The sequence below is a fragment of the Bufo bufo genome, chromosome 6 (genome assembly GCF_905171765.1).
Source record: "Bufo bufo chromosome 6, aBufBuf1.1, whole genome shotgun sequence".
Lineage (NCBI taxonomy): Eukaryota > Metazoa > Chordata > Amphibia > Anura > Bufonidae > Bufo > Bufo bufo.
In genome coordinates, this window is record NC_053394.1 from 195,772,628 (window position 1) to 195,796,250 (window position 23,623).

The window sequence follows — 23,623 nt, forward strand, 5'->3', positions numbered from 1 at the left end:
AAAGTTATAGTAAATGGGGTGGGCGTTGCAAAGCCACAAGTCCTTTTCTCGGCACTTTAGAAAAGTGCTGAGAATCTCACAAAGGCACTAATTATGGTGCACACATGGCGTGTACCATAATCTGTGACTTTTTTACACCACTGTAGTGTTGTAAAAAGCTTACCTTAAATGTCCCTCAGTCTTTCATCCATGAAGATGTCTGTAAAGAGTACACTGTTGGGCCATGTGTCCATTTTTTGCCCTCTACGTGTCATCCACGTCGCTGCTAACCTGCATCTCCTATCAACAGAGGTTGCAGTAACACCTGTACAAGCATCTTAAATGCTTGTACAGGTAATTTCAGGTTTTACAAGAAGTCTGATGTGTATTTCCTCGCATGACTTTCCTTGGTTCGGAGCGCTGTGTTCAATGCTGCATTTTAAGTCTTTACAGTATTTGCCACCCGCATCATTAATCTTGGAAAAAGCGTCAGGAACTGTACAGGCCTTACAGGCTGCTCTGATACAGTCCTCCGCATCACCTTGGGAGCCTGGTTACAACTGAAGCTGGGCTTTTGCTGTAACTGTTGGCCACTTAAGTCCCTAGATGCCATAGTCGATAGATTGTGCAGCAGACAAAGCTTAACAGACTTCCTGTCACTGTTACAGCGATGGACTATAATCTATATCTATACTAATAAAAGCCCTGTGTACGTGCTCAGGGCTGTTGTCCGTGCGTGTGTGCCGATTAGTTAAGTGCGCATGCGCAGCGCACAAACCAATCAGCACACACTCCACACACAGCAGGGTGAGTGTGTGCCGATTATATACCATCGGATCTGAGTTTTCTCCAATCCGATGGTATATTTTAACTTGAAGCGTCCCCATCACCATGTTACGCCTCTGTTAGAATATACCATCGGATTTGAGTTAGATCGTGAAAACTGATCCACCAGTATATTCTAACACAGAGGCGTTCCCATGGTGATGGGGACGCTTCAACTTAGAATATACTAAGAACTGTGGACATAACTGCCCCCTGCTGCCTGGCAGCACCCGATCTCTTACAGGGGGCTGTGATCCGCACAAATAACCCCTCAGGTGCCGCACCTGAGGGGTTAATTGAGCGTATCATAGCCCCCTGTAAGAGATCAGGTGCTGCCAGGCAGCAGGGGCCAGACCCCCCTCCCTCCCCAGTTTTAAATTCATTAGTGGCCAGTGCGGCCCCCCCTCCCTCCCCAGTATTTAAATTCATTGGTGGCCAGTGCAGTAGCGTCTTGGCTGCCATGGTAACCGATCGGAGCCCCAGCGATTAAACTGGGACTCCGATCGGAACTCTCCGCTGCCACCAATGATGGGGGGCGGGGGGGGGGGGGGGGCCCACCAATGCTTTTTATACTGGGGGGGAGGGAGGGGGGCCGCACTGGCCACCAATGTTTTTTATACTGGGGAGGGAGGGAGGGGGGTGGCCGCACTGACGGGGTTAATTGTGCGGATCACTGCCCCCTGTAAGAGATTGGGTGCTGCCAGGCAGCAGGGGGCCGTTATGTCCACAGTTCTTAGTATATTTTAACTTGAAGCGTCCCCATCACCATGGGAACGCCTCTTTGTTAGAATATACTGTCGGATCTGAGTTTTCACAATAGTGAAAACTCAGATCTGAAAAAGCTGTTATGCAGACGGATCCACATTGAACGGGTACCATCGTTTGCATTTATAGGTGCGGATCAGTCTGTGCAGATACCAGACGGATCCGCACCTAGCGCAGGTGTGAAATTGCACCAATATTGTGTCAATGTAAACGGATCCGTCACCATTGACTTACATTGTAAGTCAGGACGGATCCGTTCGGCTCCGCACCGCCAGGCGGACACCAAAACGCGCCAGCAGTCTCAGCACCACGTGGCACTGCCAGTCGTCTCTGCCACCAGTCACCGCCAGCTGTTTCAGCCATCAGCTGCAGTCTCAGCACTGCCAGTTTGTGCCAGCCATCTCCGGCACCAGTCACAGTGCCTACAGTCTCAGCACCACCAGTCAGTCCTAGCAGTCAGTGCCAGCTGTATCAGCCACCAGTCACAGTGCCAGTGGTCTCAGCGCCACCAGTCACAGTGCCAGTGGTCTCAGCACCACCAGTCAGTGCCAGCCGTATCAGCCACCAGTCAGTGACAGCCGTCTCAGCACCACGTGGCACTGCCAGTTGTCTCAGCCACCAGTAAGTGCCAGCTGTTTCAGCCATCAGCTGCAGTCTCGGCACCACCAGTCCGTGCCAGCCATCTCAGGCACCAGTCCACTCTGCCCAGAGCACACGGGACAGTGCAGCCGTCACAGATCCTGGGGAGCCGGCTATCTTACTCATGATGCCGCACTGCGCATGCGCCCGCTTCCCCACACGCGCAGTGCGGCCAGACGCCGCTCCATCTGCACACACTCCACGGACACTACATGTGCAGCATCCTATTGTAATGGCAGCGGGGGGCAGTCACTGTATTGCACCTGCCCCGCTCACTTACTACATGGTGAGGCAGGAGGCCTGGCGGGCGGCCAGGCACTGGTAGCGTAACTCACTAAGTGACGCCCCTGCTTCGCCCACTGCATGAATGAAGCAGTCGGCGCAGGCGCATGACTTAGTGAGTTACACTGCCAGTGCCAGTGCCTGGCCGCCCGCCCGGCCTCCTGCCTCACCATGTAGTAAGTGAAGAAGTGAAGATCGTTATTATTAGTTATTCTAAGTATTACTACTGAGCGGGGCCGGTGCAATACAGTGACTGCACCGGGCCCCGCTGCCATTACATTCACACTAAACAGCGACACTGTTATGGGGGAATCTGTGGATGACACATAGCATAAGATGCTAAGTGTCGGTCACAGATACCCCCATAACAGTGTCGGCCACAGATACCCCCCCATAACAGTGTCGGCCACAGATACCCCTATAACAGTGTCGGCCACAGATACCCCTATAACAGTGTCGGCCACAGATACCCCCCCCACAACAGTGTCGGCCACAGATACCCCCCCCACAACAGTGTCGGCCACAGATACCCCCCCCACAACAGTGTCGGCCACAGATACCCCCCCCACAACAGTGTCGGCCACAGATACCCCCCCATAACAGTGTCTGCCACAGATACCCCCCCCCCCCCCCATAACAGTGTCGGCCACAGATACCCCCCCCCCCCCCATAACAGTGTCGGCCACAGATACCCCCCCCCCCATAACAGTGTCGGCCACAGATACCCCCCCCACCACATAACAGTGGCGGCCACAGATACCCCCCCCCATAACGGTGTCGGCCACAGATACCCCCCCCCCCCCCATAACGGTGTCGGCCACAGATACCCCCCCCCCCCCGTAACAGTGTCGGCCACAGATACCCCCCCCCCCATAAGTGTCGGCCACAGATACCCCCCCCCCCCCCCATAACAGTGTCGGCCACAGATACCCCCCTTTCCCCTCCATAACAGTGTCACCCCTACTGTTCTAGCGCCCGTTATTGTAACTGGCTTAATGTCTAGTATATATATAAAAAAGGATGTATGTGTGTATGTATGTTCCGCGAAAACTCAAAAACGCAACCATCCATTTCAACGAAACTTGGTATACACATCCCTTGCTACCTAGAAAGAAATCTTGCGGGGGTCTCAGCTCTCTAGGACGTACTATTCCCGAGATATTCCAAAAAAATGACCTGCATTAGCCAATATAAGCCTGCAAGTCTTTCTATTCATATGCAAACTGCCATACACACGGTCACATGTCCCTTATCAGCCAATAGAAGCTCACAGGTCCTACACCAGGTTGCCATAACAACTGATCACAGGTTTTAGCAGTTCGCCGGTCCTGAAATATTCAGTCATATGACGTATGATGGCACAACTACACTGCAACATGCATGGGGGGCAGGAGCCACTATTAAACTGACGGGCGCTGTGGAGTTCACTGTTAAAGGGTTTCTGTCACCAGATTTAACCCTATTAAGCTTGCTGACATTAGCTATGTGCTAATGTCAGCTAAACCTAACTAGCCTATTCCTACTTTTATCTATGCCCCCGTTACGCCAGATATCTAACTTTTATAATATGCTAATTATCCTCTAGAAGCAGGGGGGGCATTGTTCCTGCTCCTAGAGGCTCCGTTCTCCCACCTTTGTCGCCTCCCTCCAAGTCCTGATTGACAGGGCCAGGCAGCGCTGATTTCACCAGAGCACAGGGCTGGCAGACAGATGCAAGCGCTGCCTGGCCCTGTCAATCAGGACTTGGAGGGAGGCGACAAATGTGGGAGAACGGAGCCTCTAGGAGCAGGAACAATGGCCCCCCCTGCTTCTAGAGGATAATTAGCATATTATAAAAGTTAGATATCTGGCGTAAAGGGGGCATAGATAAAAGTAGGAATAGGCTAGGTAGGTGTAGCTGACATTAGCACATTGCTAATGTCAGCTAGCTTAATAGGGTTAAATCTGGTGACAGAATCCCTTTAAAGGGGCAACCACAGTGAAAGTCACTGTTAAAGGGAGGTCATTGTGAAAGGGGTGGTTACTGTGAAGGTCACTGTTATTTAATATAAAATTGCAATAAATAAATACCCGAGCAACGCCGGGTCATCAGCTAGTGCATAATAAAAAAACAATGTACCCTGGGAGTAAAATAATAATTGTCAATAAAGTTGATTCAAAAATATTCCATAAAAGATGATTTTATTTGGTAAAAAAACAAAACGCACACGATTTTAGAGTGCTTGCCGGAACTCGTATAATAGAGATAACAACAGGTTATTTAAACTGTACCATTAAACAACGTAAAAAAAAGCAAAAAATCTGTAGTTTTTCTGAATCTTCCACCCTCCAAAATATAATAAATATTAGTTAAGTGCCATGTATCCCAAAACTGACTCTTGGAATGTGGTGGTATAACGAGATGGGTTAATACTGTTCGAAAATAGTAAAAAAATAAAAAATACATAAATCTATATATGTTGGTATCGCAGAAAGCCTACTCACCCATACAATAACAGTAAAGCAGTGAACGTCGTAAGTTTAAAGTACAAAACCGGTGGAGGAATTGCTTCCCCCCCATCATCACTCCAAAAAAGGAAAATAAAGTAAATAAGTTATATGTACCCCAAAATGGTGTCCCTAAAAATACAATTCACCCTGCAAATAACAAGCCCTTGTATGGCTATGTCAGCATAAAATACTCAAAAATGCTAAGAGGAATAATTTTACTTTTCTGGAAGTGTCTGCCTACTAATGGTCGCTGAAAACCACTCTTAGAACTCTGGAAAACACAGGCAGCGTACTTCTGTGATTCACTGATATGCAAATGAGGTCTTGCAGGCATTAAGCAGTATTTTATGTTGTCTAGTTAATAATTTTAAAATGGGCAATGCCCAATATTCAAGTTCATTAGACCTCACTAATTCTCAGTATTTTGCTATCTGTTAATGTACTGCATAATATGATAAATGTACATGTTCTTCTTTACACAAGCTGTATAAATTATTTTTTTTGTCTTCATGTTGTTCTTCATTTGTATGGTTTGTTAATTAGTTCTTGTCATTTTCTGTTCCAGTGGGGGTGTAATGATCTACTTTGACAGAATTGAAGTGGTGAATATGCTGACTCCTTCTGCAGGTTAGTACTGCCATGTCTGTGTCAACTTTAGAGAAAAAAAAAGGGATCCACTTAAAGGGAACCTGTCACCTGGATTTTGGGTATAGAGCTGAGGACATGGGTTGCTAGATCACCGCTAGCACATCTGCAATATCCAGTCCCCATAGCTATGTGTGCTTTTATTGTGTATAAAAACCGATTTGTTACATATGCAAATTAACCTGAGATGAGTCATAGCTTGAAAATATGACTCTTCTCTGGTCACACAAGTAAGATATGACTCTTTTATGTTAATTTGCATATGTATCAAATCGGTTTTTTTACACAATAAAAGCACACAGAGCTATGGGGACTGGGTATTGCGGATGTGCTAGCGGCCATCTAGCAACCCATGTCCTCAGCTCTATACCCAAAATCCTGGTGACAGGTTCCCTTTAAAAACCTCTTTAACCACCTCCGGACCGCTGTACGCACAGACGCGTCCTGGAGGTGGTTGATTCATTCCGAGTGGACGCGCCGGCGCGTCCTCTCGCGAGACGCGTCCTCTCGCGAGACGCGAGATTTCCTGTGAACACGCGCACACAGGCGCGCGCGTTCACAGGATCGGAAGGTAAGCGAGTGGATCTCCAGCCTGCCAGCGGCGATCGTTCGCTGGCAGGCTGGAGATGTGATTTTTTTAACCCCTAACAGGTATATTAGACGCTGTTATGATAACAGCGTCTAATATACCTGCTACCTGGTCCTCTGGTGGTCCCATTTGTTTGGATCGACCACCAGAGGACACAGGTAGCTCAATAATATGTTGCACCAAGCACCACTACACTACACCCCCCCCCCCTGTCACTTATTAACCCCTTATTCACCCCTGATCACCCTATATAGACTCCCTGATCACCCCCCCTGTCATTGATCACCCCCCTGTCATTGATCACCCCCCTGTAAAGCTCCATTCAGATGTCCGCATGATTTTTACGGATCCACTGATAGATGGATCGGATCCGCAAAACGCATACGGACGTCTGAATGGAGCCTTACAGGGGAGTGATCAATGACGGAGGTGATCACCCCATATAGACTCCCTGATCACCCCCCTGTCATTGATTACCCCCCTGTCATTGATCACCCCTCTGTAAGGCTGCATTCAGATGTCCGTATGATTTTTACGGATCCACTGATAGATGGATCGGATCCGCACAACGCATACGGACGTCTGAATGGAGCCTTACAGGGGAGTGATCAATGACGGAGGTGATCACCCCATATAGACTCCCTGATCACCCCCCTGTCATTGATTACCCCCCTGTCATTGATCACCCCCCTGTAAGGCTGCATTCAGATGTCCGTATGATTTTTACGGATCCACTGATACATGGATCGGATCCGCAAAACGCATACGGACGTCTGAATGGAGCCTTACAGGGGGGTGATCACCCCATATAGACTCCCTGATCACCCCCCTGTCATTGATCACCCCCTGTCATTGATCACCCCCCTGTAAGGCTGCATTCAGATGTCCGTATGATTTTTACGGATCCACTGATACATGGATCGGATCCGCAAAACACATACGGACATCTGAATGGAGCCTTATAGGGGGGTGATCACCCCATATAGACTCCCTGATCACCCCCCTGTCATTGATCACCCCCCTGTCATTGATCACCCCCCTGTAAGGCTGCATTCAGACATTTTTTTGGCCCAAGTTAGCGGAATTTTTTTAAATTTTTCTTACAAAGTCTCATATTCCAATAACTTGTGTCAAAAAATAAAATCTCACATGAACTCACCATACCCCTCACGGAATCCAAATGCGTAAAAATGTTTAGACATTTATATTCCAGACTTCTTCTCACACTTTAGGGCCCCTGGAATGCCAGGGCAGTATAAATACCCCACATGTGACCCCATTTCGGAAAGAAGACACCCCAAGGTATTCCGTGAGGGGCATATTGAGTCCATGAAAGATTGAAATTTTTGTCCCAAGTTAGCGGAAAGGGAGACTTTGTGAGAAAAAAATAAATAAATATCAATTTCCGCTAACTTGTGCCAAAAAAAAAAAAATTCTATGAACTCGCCATGCCCCTCATTGAATACCTTGGGGTGTCTTCTTTCCAAAATGGGGTCACATGTGGGGTATTTATACTGCCCTGGCATTCTAGGGACCCTAAAGCGTGAGAAGAAGTCTAAGATCCAAATGTCTAAAAATGCCCTCATAAAATGAATGTGGGCCCCTTTGCGCATCTAGGCTGCAAAAAAGTGTCACACATGTGGTATCGCCGTACTCAGGAGAAGTTGGGCAATGTGTTTTGGGGTGTCATTTTACATATACCCATGCTGGGTGAGAGAAATATCTTGGCAAAAGACAACTTTTCCCATTTTTTTTATACAAAGTTGGCATTTGACCAAGATATTTATCTCACCCAGCATGGGTATATGTAAAATGACACCCCAAAACACATTCCCCAACTTCTCCTGAGTACGGAGATACCACATGTGTGACACTTTTTTGCAGCCTAGGTGGGCAAAGGGGCCCACATTCCAAAGAGCACCTTTCGGATTTCACCGGGCATTTTTTACACATTTTGATTTCAAACTTCTTACCACACATTTGGGCCCCTAGAATGCCAGGGCAGTATAACTACCCCACAAGTGACCCCATTTTGGAAAGAAGACGCCCAAAGGTATTCGCTGATGGGCATAGTGAGTTCATGGAAGTTTTTATTTTTTGTCACAAGTTAGTGGAATATGATGTAGCAAAAACAAGATAGGGTCGGCACCACTCACGGCGGCTCGGCGTGCAAGCGTGTCAGAATCCAATGCAGGATATGGCTGTGGAGGACACACACAGACGGCGGTGCTCAGCTATGAAAGCAAGACTCAAACTGAAGGTAATGTAGAAAGGTGAAAAAATAGCGGCACTCACCAGTGTGGTCAAAATATTGCTGCTTTATTGTAATCCACAAAGACATCAGGCAGTGGGGGAGAGGCAGTTCACTGCACGCACAGGTCAGCGGCGGCCGTTTCGCGCTAAATGCGCTTCATCAGGCTGAACGTCAATGCGTGCTGGTGCACAGCTCCTTTTTAAGTGCCGGCGTGAGCTGCTGTCATGGAAACTGACAACTCAGGTCACGTCCGCACTGGGGAGATAATTAAAGTAACATACATGTTAAAACAATGTGCAAATAATGCGCATACAATCGTCAAAGAAAGCGCACATATAGAACACAGTAAATGGGGGGGAAAAAAAGAAGAAGAAAGAGAGTGGAAGCCCTGCATACTTGGGATGTTACAAAAACGGACTTAGATCATTTCTATCATTGAGTCCTAATTCCCCCAGGGCTCCCGTACGCAATACCCATTTGGCTTCTCTCTGTAGCAGGAGGCGGTGTCTATCTCCCCCTTGAGGGGGCGTGGATACGACTTCCAACCCGGAAAAACGGATACACTTCGTGTCACCATTGTGCACACTTCTGATGTGTTCTATCAGTCTCGGACAACCTTTGCCGGTTTTGATAGAATTGAAGTGTTCTCTTATCCGTTCGAAGAGGCATCTAATGGTTTTACCGATGTAAAATCGTCCACACGTGCACATCAATAAGTAAACCACATAGGTACTCCGGCAATTAATAAATTGATTGACTTTATGCCGAATGCCGGCAAATTCAACAATCTTTTTCTGCGAATTATTGGTGCAAAGTGAACAATTTCCACATCTGTAATTACCATTAGGTCGATTACTTGTGAGCCAATTTTTACTGCTGTCTTTTTGGAGCCTACTTCTAACAATTTTGTCTTTAACTGTGTGACTCCTTCTAAAGGAGATAAGGGGTCTCTGTCCTGTCAGCTCATTTAGAGTTGCGTCCCTCCTTAAAACGTCCCAGTTTTTGAATATGACTGATCGGATGCGGTCAGCCATAGGGCTGTATTTAAAGGAGAACGCAAATCTGCTGCTTTTTGCTGAATCTGCACCTTTCTCCCCTCTCCGATTCTCACCCCTCAAGAGATAATCTTGTGAGAACATTTCCTCTACCTTTTCCATATCTTTATTGAGTGTATTTTCAGGGTAACCTCTCTTCATTAGACGGTGTTTGAGGTCATTCGCCTGTCTACGATAACCACTGTCTCTGCTGTTTATACGTCTAAGTCTAATGAATTGACCGTATGGAACAGCTTTTTTGACACTCTCTGGGTGGAAGCTGTCGTGGTGGAGCAAGGAGTTGGTCGCCGTGGGCTTGCGAAAGCCCTCCGTGACCAACTCGTCGCCTTCCACCAAGACAGCCACATCCAGGAATTGCAATTTATCTCCCCCGAAGTTCACCGTAAAAGTCATGCCCATATCATTACCATTCATATAATCAACGAAATGATTGCACTCTTCCTCTGTACCTTCCCAGACTATGAATATATCATCTACAAACCGCAGATATGTCTTTAATTTGGACAGAAAGGGATTACTCACAGAGTAAACATATCTATCCTCTAGTCTGGAAAGGTACATATTAGCGAAGGTGCAGGAGACGGGGGTCCCCATAGCTGTGCCGAGTTTTTGTCTGAACCACTCGTCCTCAAATTGGAATATATTGTTAGTTAAAACAAATTTGAGCGCCTCTCCTACAAACTCACAATATACAGGGCTCTTACCCAGGTTCACCACGATGTCAAGGATAGCCTCCACACCGGCATCATGAGGGATGCGGGTGTAGAGGCTCTCCACATCGAGGGAAACCAGATGGTAATTCTTCTGCCAACAAATATCCTTCAGGGCCAATAAAAAATCATTGGTGTCCCTGAGGTAGGCAGGGGCGCTACTTAGTATCGGTCGCAACAGCCAATCCAAATACTTGGAGATAGGCTCAGTCACCGAGCCAATCCCCGCGACGATAGGACGTCCCGGGGGGTGGCTCAGCGACTTGTGGATCTTCGGAAGAAAATACCATGAAGGTTTGGCTGGTGAGACCGGGACAAGTTTTTCCAACAGGTTTTTAGGTAAAAAACCAATCCCTATATATTTCTTGACAAGGGATTGTAGTGACGACTGGATATCTGGCAAGGGGTCCCCCCGTAACCTTTCATATACCCCTGTATCACCCAGTTGTCTAAGGGCTTCGTTGACATAGAATTCTCTGGACATGAGAACTATATTGCCCCCCTTGTCCGCTGGTTTTACTATTATATCCTTCTGTGAACATAGCCATTGTAGGGCTTTTTGTTCCTCGCTAGTGATATTGGGTTGGGCGGTAGAATATATTACCGCTTTAATATCCCTCATGACTTGGTATTGGAAGATATCAATGCTACTCCCAGCGGGCATAGGGGGGCAAAAAGTGGAACCGACTCCACCACTAAATGGTACGACGGACGCATCACAGGGGGATGCCTCAGTGGTATCCATTCCAGCTAGGAATGCTAGGCAGGCTTGTTCCTCTTCACTCAATTTATTTGATATTTGGAAGGCTCCAGAGTCCATCTGAAGTGGTACTTCTCCCAATGTTGTGGCTGGCTTCTGTGGGGTATCTTTGAAAAGCTTGTGCAGATAAAGCTTGCGGGTAGCTTTGAACAGATCAACCTCAAAGGTTGTTGGATCAAATTTTTCGGTCAGGCTATAACCAAGTCCTTTGTTCAGGATTTTAACACACCCAGGTGGTAATGGGTGACCAGACAAATTGATCACTAAATTTTCCTCTGAGTGGAGGGGGTCGTCTACTTCCTCCAGGAGACTTGTTTCTTCTCTCTTCCTGACTTCCTGACACTTGTTGTTTTTCCTGTTCTTTCTCCCTCCTCTTCTGATCCTTTTACTAAAGGGTCACATGGCTCTCTTACAGAATTGGCTGGTAGATGGCCGGGATCATCCGAAATACTGGAGTCGGAATCTGTTGTCCAATAGTCATTATTTTGACGTCGAGGAATTTTCTTCCTTTGTTGTCTTTTATTATTAAATCTTTTCCTAGTATTCCAATTAAAAATGGTACCGGTGTCATAATCGTGTTTGTCTCTGACAAATTTATCTTTTTTTCGTTCTTTTACCTCTGCTTGTATGACAGTTAATTTTTTGCTTAACTTCTTTTCAAAGGCGTCCATTAAGGTTTCAGATAATCTGGATTCCAGCTCTCCTCGGGCTTTATCCAGTTCGTCTTTGATGATGTCATACTCTTTTATATCTCTTTTCAATACAGTTTCTAGTATTTGCAGAGAGAAACTCATGTGCAGTAACTGCCATTCTTTTAAAAACAAATCATCATGTTCAAACTGTGCGGGAACCTTGTAAATCCTTAAGCCCCTAGGCACTCTTCCACTTTCTCGATAAGATTTCAGTGATTCAACTGTCCAGAAGAGACGAATCTCCTTATCTGCCAGTTGCGCAACTTTAGCTTCAAGTGCGCGAGTGCTTAAATTTTGCAGGGCGTCTTTGGCGTTGCATTGTGTGAAGAAATCCTCTACCCCCTGTCTGCCTTCCAGTAAGGATTGGCTGGATACCTCTGTAGCCATATCATAAAGATAGTTGCAAAATACGGATCTGGTGTACTGATGAGCCGGTAAAGTGCAGTGTGCTCTAGCCCCGAAGGAACAGTCCAGAAACAATGTAGCAAAAACAAGATAGGGTCGGCACCACTCACGGCGGCTCGGCGTGCAAGCGTGTCAGAATCCAATGCAGGATATGGCTGTGGAGGACACACACAGACGGCGGTGCTCAGCTATGAAAGCAAGACTCAAACTGAAGGTAATGTAGAAAGGTGAAAAAATAGCGGCACTCACCAGTGTGGTCAAAATATTGCTGCTTTATTGTAATCCACAAAGACATCAGGCAGTGGGGGAGAGGCAGTTCACTGCACGCACAGGTCAGCGGCGGCCGTTTCGCGCTAAATGCGCTTCATCAGGCTGAACGTCAATGCGTGCTGGTGCACAGCTCCTTTTTAAGTGCCGGCGTGAGCTGCTGTCATGGAAACTGACAACTCAGGTCACGTCCGCACTGGGGAGATAATTAAAGTAACATACATGTTAAAACAATGTGCAAATAATGCGCATACAATCGTCAAAGAAAGCGCACATATAGAACACAGTAAATGGGGGGGAAAAAAAGAAGAAGAAAGAGAGTGGAAGCCCTGCATACTTGGGATGTTACAAAAACGGACTTAGATCATTTCTATCATTGAGTCCTAATTCCCCCAGGGCTCCCGTACGCAATACCCATTTGGCTTCTCTCTGTAGCAGGAGGCGGTGTCTATCTCCCCCTTGAGGGGGCGTGGATACGACTTCCAACCCGGAAAAACGGATACACTTCGTGTCACCATTGTGCACACTTCTGATGTGTTCTATCAGTCTCGGACAACCTTTGCCGGTTTTGATAGAATTGAAGTGTTCTCTTATCCGTTCGAAGAGGCATCTAATGGTTTTACCGATGTAAAATCGTCCACACGTGCACATCAATAAGTAAACCACATAGGTACTCCGGCAATTAATAAATTGATTGACTTTATGCCGAATGCCGGCAAATTCAACAATCTTTTTCTGCGAATTATTGGTGCAAAGTGAACAATTTCCACATCTGTAATTACCATTAGGTCGATTACTTGTGAGCCAATTTTTACTGCTGTCTTTTTGGAGCCTACTTCTAACAATTTTGTCTTTAACTGTGTGACTCCTTCTAAAGGAGATAAGGGGTCTCTGTCCTGTCAGCTCATTTAGAGTTGCGTCCCTCCTTAAAACGTCCCAGTTTTTGAATATGACTGATCGGATGCGGTCAGCCATAGGGCTGTATTTAAAGGAGAACGCAAATCTGCTGCTTTTTGCTGAATCTGCACCTTTCTCCCCTCTCCGATTCTCACCCCTCAAGAGATAATCTTGTGAGAACATTTCCTCTACCTTTTCCATATCTTTATTGAGTGTATTTTCAGGGTAACCTCTCTTCATTAGACGGTGTTTGAGGTCATTCGCCTGTCTACGATAACCACTGTCTCTGCTGTTTATACGTCTAAGTCTAATGAATTGACCGTATGGAACAGCTTTTTTGACACTCTCTGGGTGGAAGCTGTCGTGGTGGAGCAAGGAGTTGGTCGCCGTGGGCTTGCGAAAGCCCTCCGTGACCAACTCGTCGCCTTCCACCAAGACAGCCACATCCAGGAATTGCAATTTATCTCCCCCGAAGTTCACCGTAAAAGTCATGCCCATATCATTACCATTCATATAATCAACGAAATGATTGCACTCTTCCTCTGTACCTTCCCAGACTATGAATATATCATCTACAAACCGCAGATATGTCTTTAATTTGGACAGAAAGGGATTACTCACAGAGTAAACATATCTATCCTCTAGTCTGGAAAGGTACATATTAGCGAAGGTGCAGGAGACGGGGGTCCCCATAGCTGTGCCGAGTTTTTGTCTGAACCACTCGTCCTCAAATTGGAATATATTGTTAGTTAAAACAAATTTGAGCGCCTCTCCTACAAACTCACAATATACAGGGCTCTTACCCAGGTTCACCACGATGTCAAGGATAGCCTCCACACCGGCATCATGAGGGATGCGGGTGTAGAGGCTCTCCACATCGAGGGAAACCAGATGGTAATTCTTCTGCCAACAAATATCCTTCAGGGCCAATAAAAAATCATTGGTGTCCCTGAGGTAGGCAGGGGCGCTACTTAGTATCGGTCGCAACAGCCAATCCAAATACTTGGAGATAGGCTCAGTCACCGAGCCAATCCCCGCGACGATAGGACGTCCCGGGGGGTGGCTCAGCGACTTGTGGATCTTCGGAAGAAAATACCATGAAGGTTTGGCTGGTGAGACCGGGACAAGTTTTTCCAACAGGTTTTTAGGTAAAAAACCAATCCCTATATATTTCTTGACAAGGGATTGTAGTGACGACTGGATATCTGGCAAGGGGTCCCCCCGTAACCTTTCATATACCCCTGTATCACCCAGTTGTCTAAGGGCTTCGTTGACATAGAATTCTCTGGACATGAGAACTATATTGCCCCCCTTGTCCGCTGGTTTTACTATTATATCCTTCTGTGAACGTAGCCATTGTAGGGCTTTTTGTTCCTCGCTAGTGATATTGGGTTGGGCGGTAGAATATATTACCGCTTTAATATCCCTCATGACTTGGTATTGGAAGATATCAATGCTACTCCCAGCGGGCATAGGGGGGCAAAAAGTGGAACCGACTCCACCACTAAATGGTACGACGGACGCATCACAGGGGGATGCCTCAGTGGTATCCATTCCAGCTAGGAATGCTAGGCAGGCTTGTTCCTCTTCACTCAATTTATTTGATATTTGGAAGGCTCCAGAGTCCATCTGAAGTGGTACTTCTCCCAATGTTGTGGCTGGCTTCTGTGGGGTATCTTTGAAAAGCTTGTGCAGATAAAGCTTGCGGGTGGCTTTGAACAGATCAACCTCAAAGGTTGTTGGATCAAATTTTTCGGTCAGGCTATAACCAAGTCCTTTGTTCAGGATTTTAACACACCCAGGTGGTAATGGGTGACCAGACAAATTGATCACTAAATTTTCCTCTGAGTGGAGGGGGTCGTCTACTTCCTCCAGGAGACTTGTTTCTTCTCTCTTCCTGACTTCCTGACACTTGTTGTTTTTCCTGTTCTTTCTCCCTCCTCTTCTGATCCTTTTACTAAAGGGTCACATGGCTCTCTTACAGAATTGGCTGGTAGATGGCCGGGATCATCCGAAATACTGGAGTCGGAATCTGTTGTCCAATAGTCATTATTTTGACGTCGAGGAATTTTCTTCCTTTGTTGTCGTGTGGACGATTTTACATCGGTAAAACCATTAGATGCCTCTTCGAACGGATAAGAGAACACTTCAATTCTATCAAAACCGGCAAAGGTTGTCAGAGACTGATAGAACACATCAGAAGTGTGCACAATGGTGACACGAAGTGTATCCGTTTTTCCGGGTTGGAAGTCGTATCCACGCCCCCTCAAGGGGGAGATAGACACCGCCTCCTGCTACAGAGAGAAGCCAAATGGGTATTGCGTACGGGAGCCCTGGGGGAATTAGGACTCAATGATAGAAATGATCTAAGTCCGTTTTTGTAACATCCCAAGTATGCAGGGCTTCCACTCTCTTTCTTCTTCTTTTTCCCCCCCCCCATTTACTGTGTTCTATATGTGCGCTTTCTTTGACGATTGTATGCGCATTATTTGCACATTGTTTTAACATGTATGTTACTTTAATTATCTCCCCAGTGCGGACGTGACCTGAGTTGTCAGTTTCCATGACAGCAGCTCACGCCGGCACTTAAAAAGGAGCTGTGCACCAGCACGCATTGACGTTCAGCCTGATGAAGCGCATTTAGCGCGAAACGGCCGCCGCTGACCTGTGCGTGCAGTGAACTGCCTCTCCCCCACTGCCTGATGTCTTTGTGGATTACAATAAAGCAGCAATATTTTGACCACACTGGTGAGTGCCGCTATTTTTTCACCTTTCTACATTACCTTTAGTGGAATATGAGACTTTGTAAGAAAAAAAATAAAATAAAAAATCATCATTTTCCGCTAACTTGTGACAAAAAATAAAAAGTTCTATGAACTCACTATGCCCATCAGCGAATACCTTAGGGTGTCTACTTTCCGAAATGGGGTCATTTGTGGGGTGTTTGTACTGTCTGGCCATTGTAGAACCTCAGGAAACATGACAGGTGCTCAGAAAGTCAGAGCTGCTTCAAAAAGCGGAAATTCACATTTTTGTACCATAGTTTGTAAACGCTATAACTTTTACCCAAACCATTTTTTTTTTTACCCAAACATTTTTTTTTTATCAAAGACATGTATAACAATAAATTTAGAGAAAAATTTATATATGGATGTCGTTTTTTTTGCAAAATTTTACAACTGAAAGTGAAAAATGTCATTTTTTTGCAAAAAAATCGTTAAATTTCGATTAATAACAAAAAAAAGTAAAAATGTCAGCAGCAATGAAATACCACCAAATGAAAGCTCTATTAGTGAGAAGAAAAGGAGGTAAAATTCATTTGGGTGGTAAGTTGCATGACCGAGCAATAAACGGTGAAAGTAGGGTAGGTCAGAAGTGTAAAAAGTGGCCTGGTCTTTCAGGGTGTTTAAGCCATAGGGGCTGAGGTGGTTAAAGGGGTTATCCAGGTTCTCAAACAGCCGATGCTGCTTCTCCCTGTACATGGATGAAAACATCCAGTGTGTGTGTGTGTGTGTGTGTGTGTGTGTGTGTGTGTGTGTGTGTGTGGTAGGAGCAACCAATGGCCGACGTGAACGAGCCTCACCTAGCATCCCGGGTGACGCTAGAGAGGCACCCCCCGCTTGCCATTGGCTGCTCTACCCCCCCTGACAACGGATGTTTTCATCTGTGTACAGGGAGAAGCATCGGTGCGGGGTAAGTATATTACCTGTTAGGGGCCCGGCACATGGGGGTGGGTGGGGGGCTGTTTGAGAACTTGGATAACCCCTTTAAGTTATGCACCTGTAGTTGATAATTTACAAAATATTCATATATATATGTAAAAAAAAAAAAAAGATTTATGTTCTATGTTATTTATTAGCTGCATTTACTTTCAGGCTGTGCTCTGCACTCATTTTAATATGGGGCAAAAGAGGACTTGGATTACTGCAAGGTTTTAGTTAGGCTACTTTCACACTTGCGTTCGCGGCGGATCCGTCTGGTATCTGCACAGACTGATCCGCACCTTTATGCAAACGATGGTATCCGTTCAGAACGGATCCGTCTGCATTATATTTCAGAAAAAAAAAATCTAAGTCTAATTGTTAGTCAGACGGATCCGTCCTGACTTTGCATTGAAAGTCAATGGGGGACGGATCAGTTTGAAATTGCACCATACTGTGTCAACGTCAAACGTTGTAAGCCTTGACGGATCCGTTTGGCTCCGCACGGCCAGGCGGACACCCGAACGCTCCAAGCTGCGTTCCGGTGTCTGCCTCCTCAGCGGAACGGAGCGAAACTGATGGATTCTGAACGGATCCTTATCCACTCAGAATGCATTGGGGCTGTACGGATCCGTTCGGGGCCGCCTGTGAGAGCCTTCAAACGGAACTCACAAGCGGAACCCCGAACGCAAGTGTGAAAGTAGCCTAATTCCTTGCTGACAGACATAGCTAAAATTACTTGACTATCTTACCAAAACAGGTAATGACAAGCTGTATCAGTATAGTAGTAGTGGAAAACCAGCTCAAGCAGGGTGGAAACACAGTATGGATCCACAGCTTGTTAGGCTTGTAGAAACACCAAAGTGGAAGGAGAGGAAGGATCCAGTGGGGGTCATTTATCACGGCTGGTGGCAAAAAGTTTGACAGTTCGGCGGGATTACGGTGGAGAAGGTGCATGTCGGCTGCTGTGCTGGCCTTGGCAAATTTACCAACATGTGTTCCTGGAAAAAGGCGTACAGTTTGGCAAAAAAAAAACTGCCTGCCTGGGGATGGTGTAGTTTTTTTGGAAAGGTACATGGACTGCCTCTGATTAGCCTACCGTATTTATAACATAAATTAGGCTAATCCTCCTACAGCACAAGGGAAAACAAAGACCGGCATGAAAATGCTGGTCTTTGTAAATGTGCCCTAGTGTGTTGTATAAAATCCAAGCCTTTATTACGCACCTAGGTTTTAGAGAAAGAAAATAAGAAAAAAAAAAGTTTATCAGACATCAGCTCAGACCCCTAAGGTTAATCAGACCTCAGATCAGACCCCCCAATGTTTTAGACCACCGATCAGACCTCCATGTTAAAGGGATTCTGTCAGCACAATTAGGGTCCATTCCAGCATTTTGCGGGACGGAATTGCGGACCCATTTATTTCTATGGGGCCGCACGATGTTCAGCCCGTATCCGGAAATGCGGACCCGCACTTCCGGGTCCGCATTTCCGTTCCCGAAAAAAATAGAACATGTCCTATTCTTGTCCGCAATTGCGGACAAAAATAGGCATATTCTATTAGTGCCGGCGATGTGCGGTCCGCAAAATGCAAAGTCCGTGGATCCACAAAACACACACGGACGTGTGAATGGACCCTTATGCATATAGACCTGATTTTATTGTTATTGAAGGTCTCCTATAGCATGTCAGAAATATACCAGTTGTTTAACTTTTTTTTTTCAAAGGGCTAAACCTTGAAGGTAAAGGCTTCAAATAGGTGATGTGTATGAGGATCTAAGAGCACAGTGATTTTTATTTTTCACAGAGATAGTGTTTAAACCTGCGGGGGCAATTTTTTTATAATTGTATTTTGCTCATTTTGGGCTAAAATCTTTATTTTAGTTGGTCTTTATTAAAAATATCAAGCCGTTTTCTGTCACAAAGGGTTACATTTTTCTGTGTGTGAGAATGGTACTTTCACTTTGTGTCATCTAATAACCCTTATCTGTAAATTACTAAAAGGTTATAAACTATGACGATGAGCGAATTTCCGCTTATGAAATTCGTTCACACTTTGTTTGTTGGTAAAAGGCGAATTGCGTTATGGATTCCGTTACCACGGACCATAATGCAATTCTATAACAGAATGCATAACGGAATGCCTTTTAGAGGCATTCCGTTATTCATTCCGTCATAATAGAAGTCTATGGGCTGCAAAACGGAACCGTCCCATTTCTGCTCGCTCCGTTCAGTATTCAAACGAAGTATTATGCGAATCAACTTCGGCTGTTTCATCCGAAGTCGATTCGCTCATCCCTAGAATTGAGCTTTAATGAGTGTTTATAAGTAGAGATAAGTGAATTTCTAAAAAATTCAATTTGGCTGGTTCGCCGAATTTTCCCCAAATTTTTGGTTCTATCCGAATTTATTTGTGGTGAATTGAGTTTAAAAAAAACAGCTATTTCCTGGCTGCAGAGAGCCTGTATAGTGGTGTAGAGCACTGTGCCTTGCAGTAACACGCATAAGGACTCTGCTGTGATAGTGAAACAATACTGTGAGTCAGTATGACATGTAGATGACAGGGGTCACTCTTAGAATCACTGCACACTTCACTTATTTGGGCAGTTACGGGGCCAAAAAGTGTGAACCCAGCCTTATAGGTCAATGTTAGCTCCAGGTATAAAGAACCGAGCAGAGGCCCAAGATCAGGGGTGTAGCTATAGGGGGTGCAGAGGTAACAGTCGCTACCGGGCCCAGGAGCCTGAGGGGGCCCAAAGACCTTTGTGCCACATAAGAAGACACCAGTATTATAGAAAGTGCATGCTGGTCAAGTTACACCTCTGGCTGGAGGGAAGGGGTTAGGTCAAGAATTTGGCATGGGGGGGCTGCCATCTCAATTTTTCCCTCAGGCAGGACGAAGGCTATGTGCTCCCCTGCCCCTGGCCACTAAACACTGAGGGAAGGGGGCCCAAACAGAAATCTTATACCAGGGCCCATGAGCCTTTAGCTACGCCCCTGACCAAGATCCTACTATAGCGTGAAAGAGCGCACTCCTTTTACACGAATTCACTGATTCCACAGAACCTGTTTTATTAAACGCTTATAAAAGTAGAGCCCCCCCCCCTTCCCCCGACAGAGTGGAGAGGGTGTCAGCAGTAAGTTTTTGTGTTGATGTCACTGATTATTTTTCCCTTTCTCTGATCCGTCAGAACAATAATCCCCAAAAACGGATCCTGTTTGTGGATCATCCGCCTTCATTGTGTCAGCATTTGGTCAGTAATCCATCAGTATTGCTAATGCCCAAAAAAAACAGGAATGGATCCAAAACGGAGATGACGTGAATGGAATATTTGCATGTCTTCTCTGTTTTGTACCCACTCCTGCTTTTGGCTACCAAATCATAAGTCAATTCTGATGCAAAATAAGCACCATGTCATGCAGGCCTTACAGCTGCTACATAGACAGGATCCGTTGTGCGTCTAATTTTTCCTTCCTTGTGACAGATCTGAAGAAGGGTCAAATAAATGTCAGCCAGGCCGAAAGGCAAAATAGTGGCCCAGTCATGAAGTGGGGAGGGTGGGAACAGCATGAGGAGACCACAGAGTGGCCCAATGTCAGTGTGGAGGTAGCAGCATCAGGAGGAGGCCACAGGGTGGCCCAATGACGGTGTGGAGGTGGCAGCAGCAGCATCAGGAGGCCACAGATGGACACAATGACAGTGTGGAGGTGGCAGCAGCAGCAGCATCAAGAGACCTGAGTGGTGAGGTGGCAGCAGCATCAGGAGACCACAGAGTGACCCGTTGACAGAGTGGGGAGGTGGGTGGCAATACCGGTACCAGCTGAAGATGGTGGGTGAAAAAAAAAAAGAGCGCTTGGCATCAGATGTGTAGCATCAGAATAGTAGCTGAGGCAGGTAGCCAGAAGAAACCGGTCTCTTTTGTCAAAGTGTTGGTGTGGCACCGTGAATGATCTAGTCTGATGCATCAGGCATTGGTAGGTGGAAATCCTGGCTGATCCACGCCTGATTCATCTTGACAAAGGTCAGTCTCTCCACATTTTGGGTTGACAGGCGAGTTCTTCATGGGGTAACTATATGGCCCCCGCCACACTAAATACCCGCTCAGATGCCACACTACTGGCCGGGCAAGACAGCTTTTCCAGGGCAAACTCTGCTGGTTGCGGCCACAAATCTAGTTTGGCTGCCCAGTAGTCCAGCGGATCTGTGGGGTGGCAGGGTGCTGTCTAAGTATGCCACCAGCTGCTGGTTCAGGTCTTGCACCAGGTCTAGCTGTTGCTTAGTAGTTTCTTCACTATGCGGGTGAAGAAAGTTGCTAATCAGTGACTCTAGACTCAAGTTGCTGCTGATTGAGCTGGAACTGCTCCTACCCCCCCACCCTGCCACATCAGCCATGGCAGAGGAACGTGAGCGCAGAGGGCCCCCCGGTCAGACTTGTGAGAGGATGGACGTTGGCACAGATAGGCAGCGGCCAACTGACTACATAGGATGTCTCTATAGTAGTTCAGTTTGTCCTCCCTCTCAGCGACTGTAAAAAATGCCTTCATTTTGGACTGGTAGCGAGGGTCCAACAAGGTGGAGAGGCAGAAGTCATCCCTCTGCCGAATGCTGACAACTTGTCTGTCACTACGCAAGCAAGTGAGCATGCATCGGGCCATTTGTGCAAGTGACTCAGAGGAACTCCCTGCCTCCATCTCCACTGCTTACTGCCACGGTGTGTCTGGGTCCTCTGCCTCGTCTTCCTCATTGCCCTTTAGCTCCTCTGGCTGCCCCTCCTCCTCCAGTTCAGCCCCCACAGGGCTCATGTGGCCATGAGATATAGGTGTCACATTTCCAGCCCCCTGACAGCCAGATTTACCAGCATCTGTTCCAAGGCATGAAGCAGTGGAATGACGACGTTCATCCTGTAGTTCTGGCGACTGACAAATAACATTACCTCCTCAAAGGGCCTGAGCAAACGGCAGGTGTTGCGCATGAGCTGCCACTGGCTGACATCGAAGTTACACAGGGGAGTACTTTGTTTGTATAGTTGGTCCAACATATGGAGGGTGGAATTCCAACGGGTGTAAGCGTCATATATCGGCCTATGTTGGGGGATGCCATTCTGCCGCTCAAGGAGGGTGTGCTTTGCGGTGTACAAGTGGCTGAAGTGCATGCAAAGTTTCCTGGCCATTTTTAGGATGTCTTGCAGATGGGTGGATAACTTCCGGATCCGCTTGACAACCAGATTGAACACGTGTGCCATGCAGGGTGCATGGCTCAGCCCTCCTTGACGCAGCGCCAACACAATATTCTTCCTGTTGTCAGTCACCATGGTTCCGATTTTGAGTTGTCACGGAGAAAGCCAGGATTCGATTTCTTGATGAAGGACACAGTGCAGTTTCTCCCCTGTGTGACTCCGTTTGCTCCCAGGCAAACGAGGTGCAGAACAGCATGACACCGCCGTGCCTTGCACATGTGGTATGCTGGAGGGGCACTATGAATTTTCCCTGCAGTGGAGGCTGAGGATACTGTGGAGGATGAGGAGGCAGAGGTGGACATTGTCGCAGGACCAACGGCGTGTGAACATGGAGGCAGAAGCGACGTCACCTGGCTAAGTTGCTGTGCAGGAACCACATTTACCCAGTGGGCCATAAAGGACATGTATTGTCCCTGACCTTAGTTACAGCTCCACACGTTGGCGCTGCTATGCACTTTGGCAGACACCGACAGGCTCAAACACTGGCCCACCTTCTGTTCTACATACGTGTGCAGGGCTAGTACTGTCTTTTTGGCAAATAAATGACGGCTTGGGACTCTCCACCTCTGCTCGGCACATGCCATCAGTTCTCTGAAAGGTGCAGTGTCCACCACTTGGAAAGGGAGGGACTGCAGCACCAGCAACTTGGACAGGAGCACGTTCAGCTTCTGCGCCGTTGAACGAGTGCACGCATACTGTTGTCTCTTGGCAATCGATTGCTGAAGGAATGACTGACAAGGAGTAGGAGCATCGGGACCAGCAGATGATGGGAATTACGGACAGCTCCCTTCGGCTGAGGGGGTGGAGCCTTTACTGCTTGATATCGGGTACGTGCTACTTGGTGATGCAGTGGTTCCTGCGGCAGGCTGGACCACCACATCGGAGCCACGGTTCTCCCAGGCCACTTTATGGCGACGCTGCATATGTTGACGCAGGGCCGTGGTGCCAACATTACCACCCTGGCCACGCTTCACCTTCTGCCCACAGATTCTACAAATGGCCATGTTCACCTCCTCAGGCTTAACAAAAAACTGCCACACCGCCGAGTAGATGATTTTTACCCCCAAAATTCTGCACTGACTGACTTCTACCGCCGCTGCCTCCGTGACCCCTGCACCACTACACCACTACTTTCCCTTATGCCCATGACAGCAACCTTGAGAGACAGTCTCTATCCAGGACAGGAAACAGGAACTTCCGTGGAGAGCTTCTTAAGGAGGGACCCGGCCTCTATCCACCAGTTCCTGTTTCCTGTCCTATGGATAGGACGTTTTCTGTGGAGAGCTACAATGCTGCAGGGCCCCGCCGGTGTTTATTTGATCCATAGGGGTTACCTGATATGGCGTAAGTCTCCACTAGGGGCTGCCTAAAGTCTGGATTCCACCCTTCCGGGTCCTGGCTGTGCCAAGGGGACATTCACAGGCAGTCCGGT

At 47.0% G+C, this 23,623-nt stretch overlaps 1 protein-coding gene across 5 annotated transcripts in view; it reads left to right on the plus strand.

Annotated features, from left to right (window-relative positions):
• Window positions 1-23,623, plus strand: part of LOC121005185 (erlin-1-like) — a 343,035-nt gene that overhangs the window by 42,566 nt on the left and 276,846 nt on the right. For all 5 annotated transcript variants that reach the window (XM_040437766.1, XM_040437767.1, XM_040437768.1 and 2 more), the window contains one exon: window positions 5,546-5,607. In XM_040437766.1, the coding sequence (XP_040293700.1) occupies window positions 5,546-5,607 (62 nt within the window). The remainder of the gene's footprint in view (window positions 1-5,545; window positions 5,608-23,623) is intronic.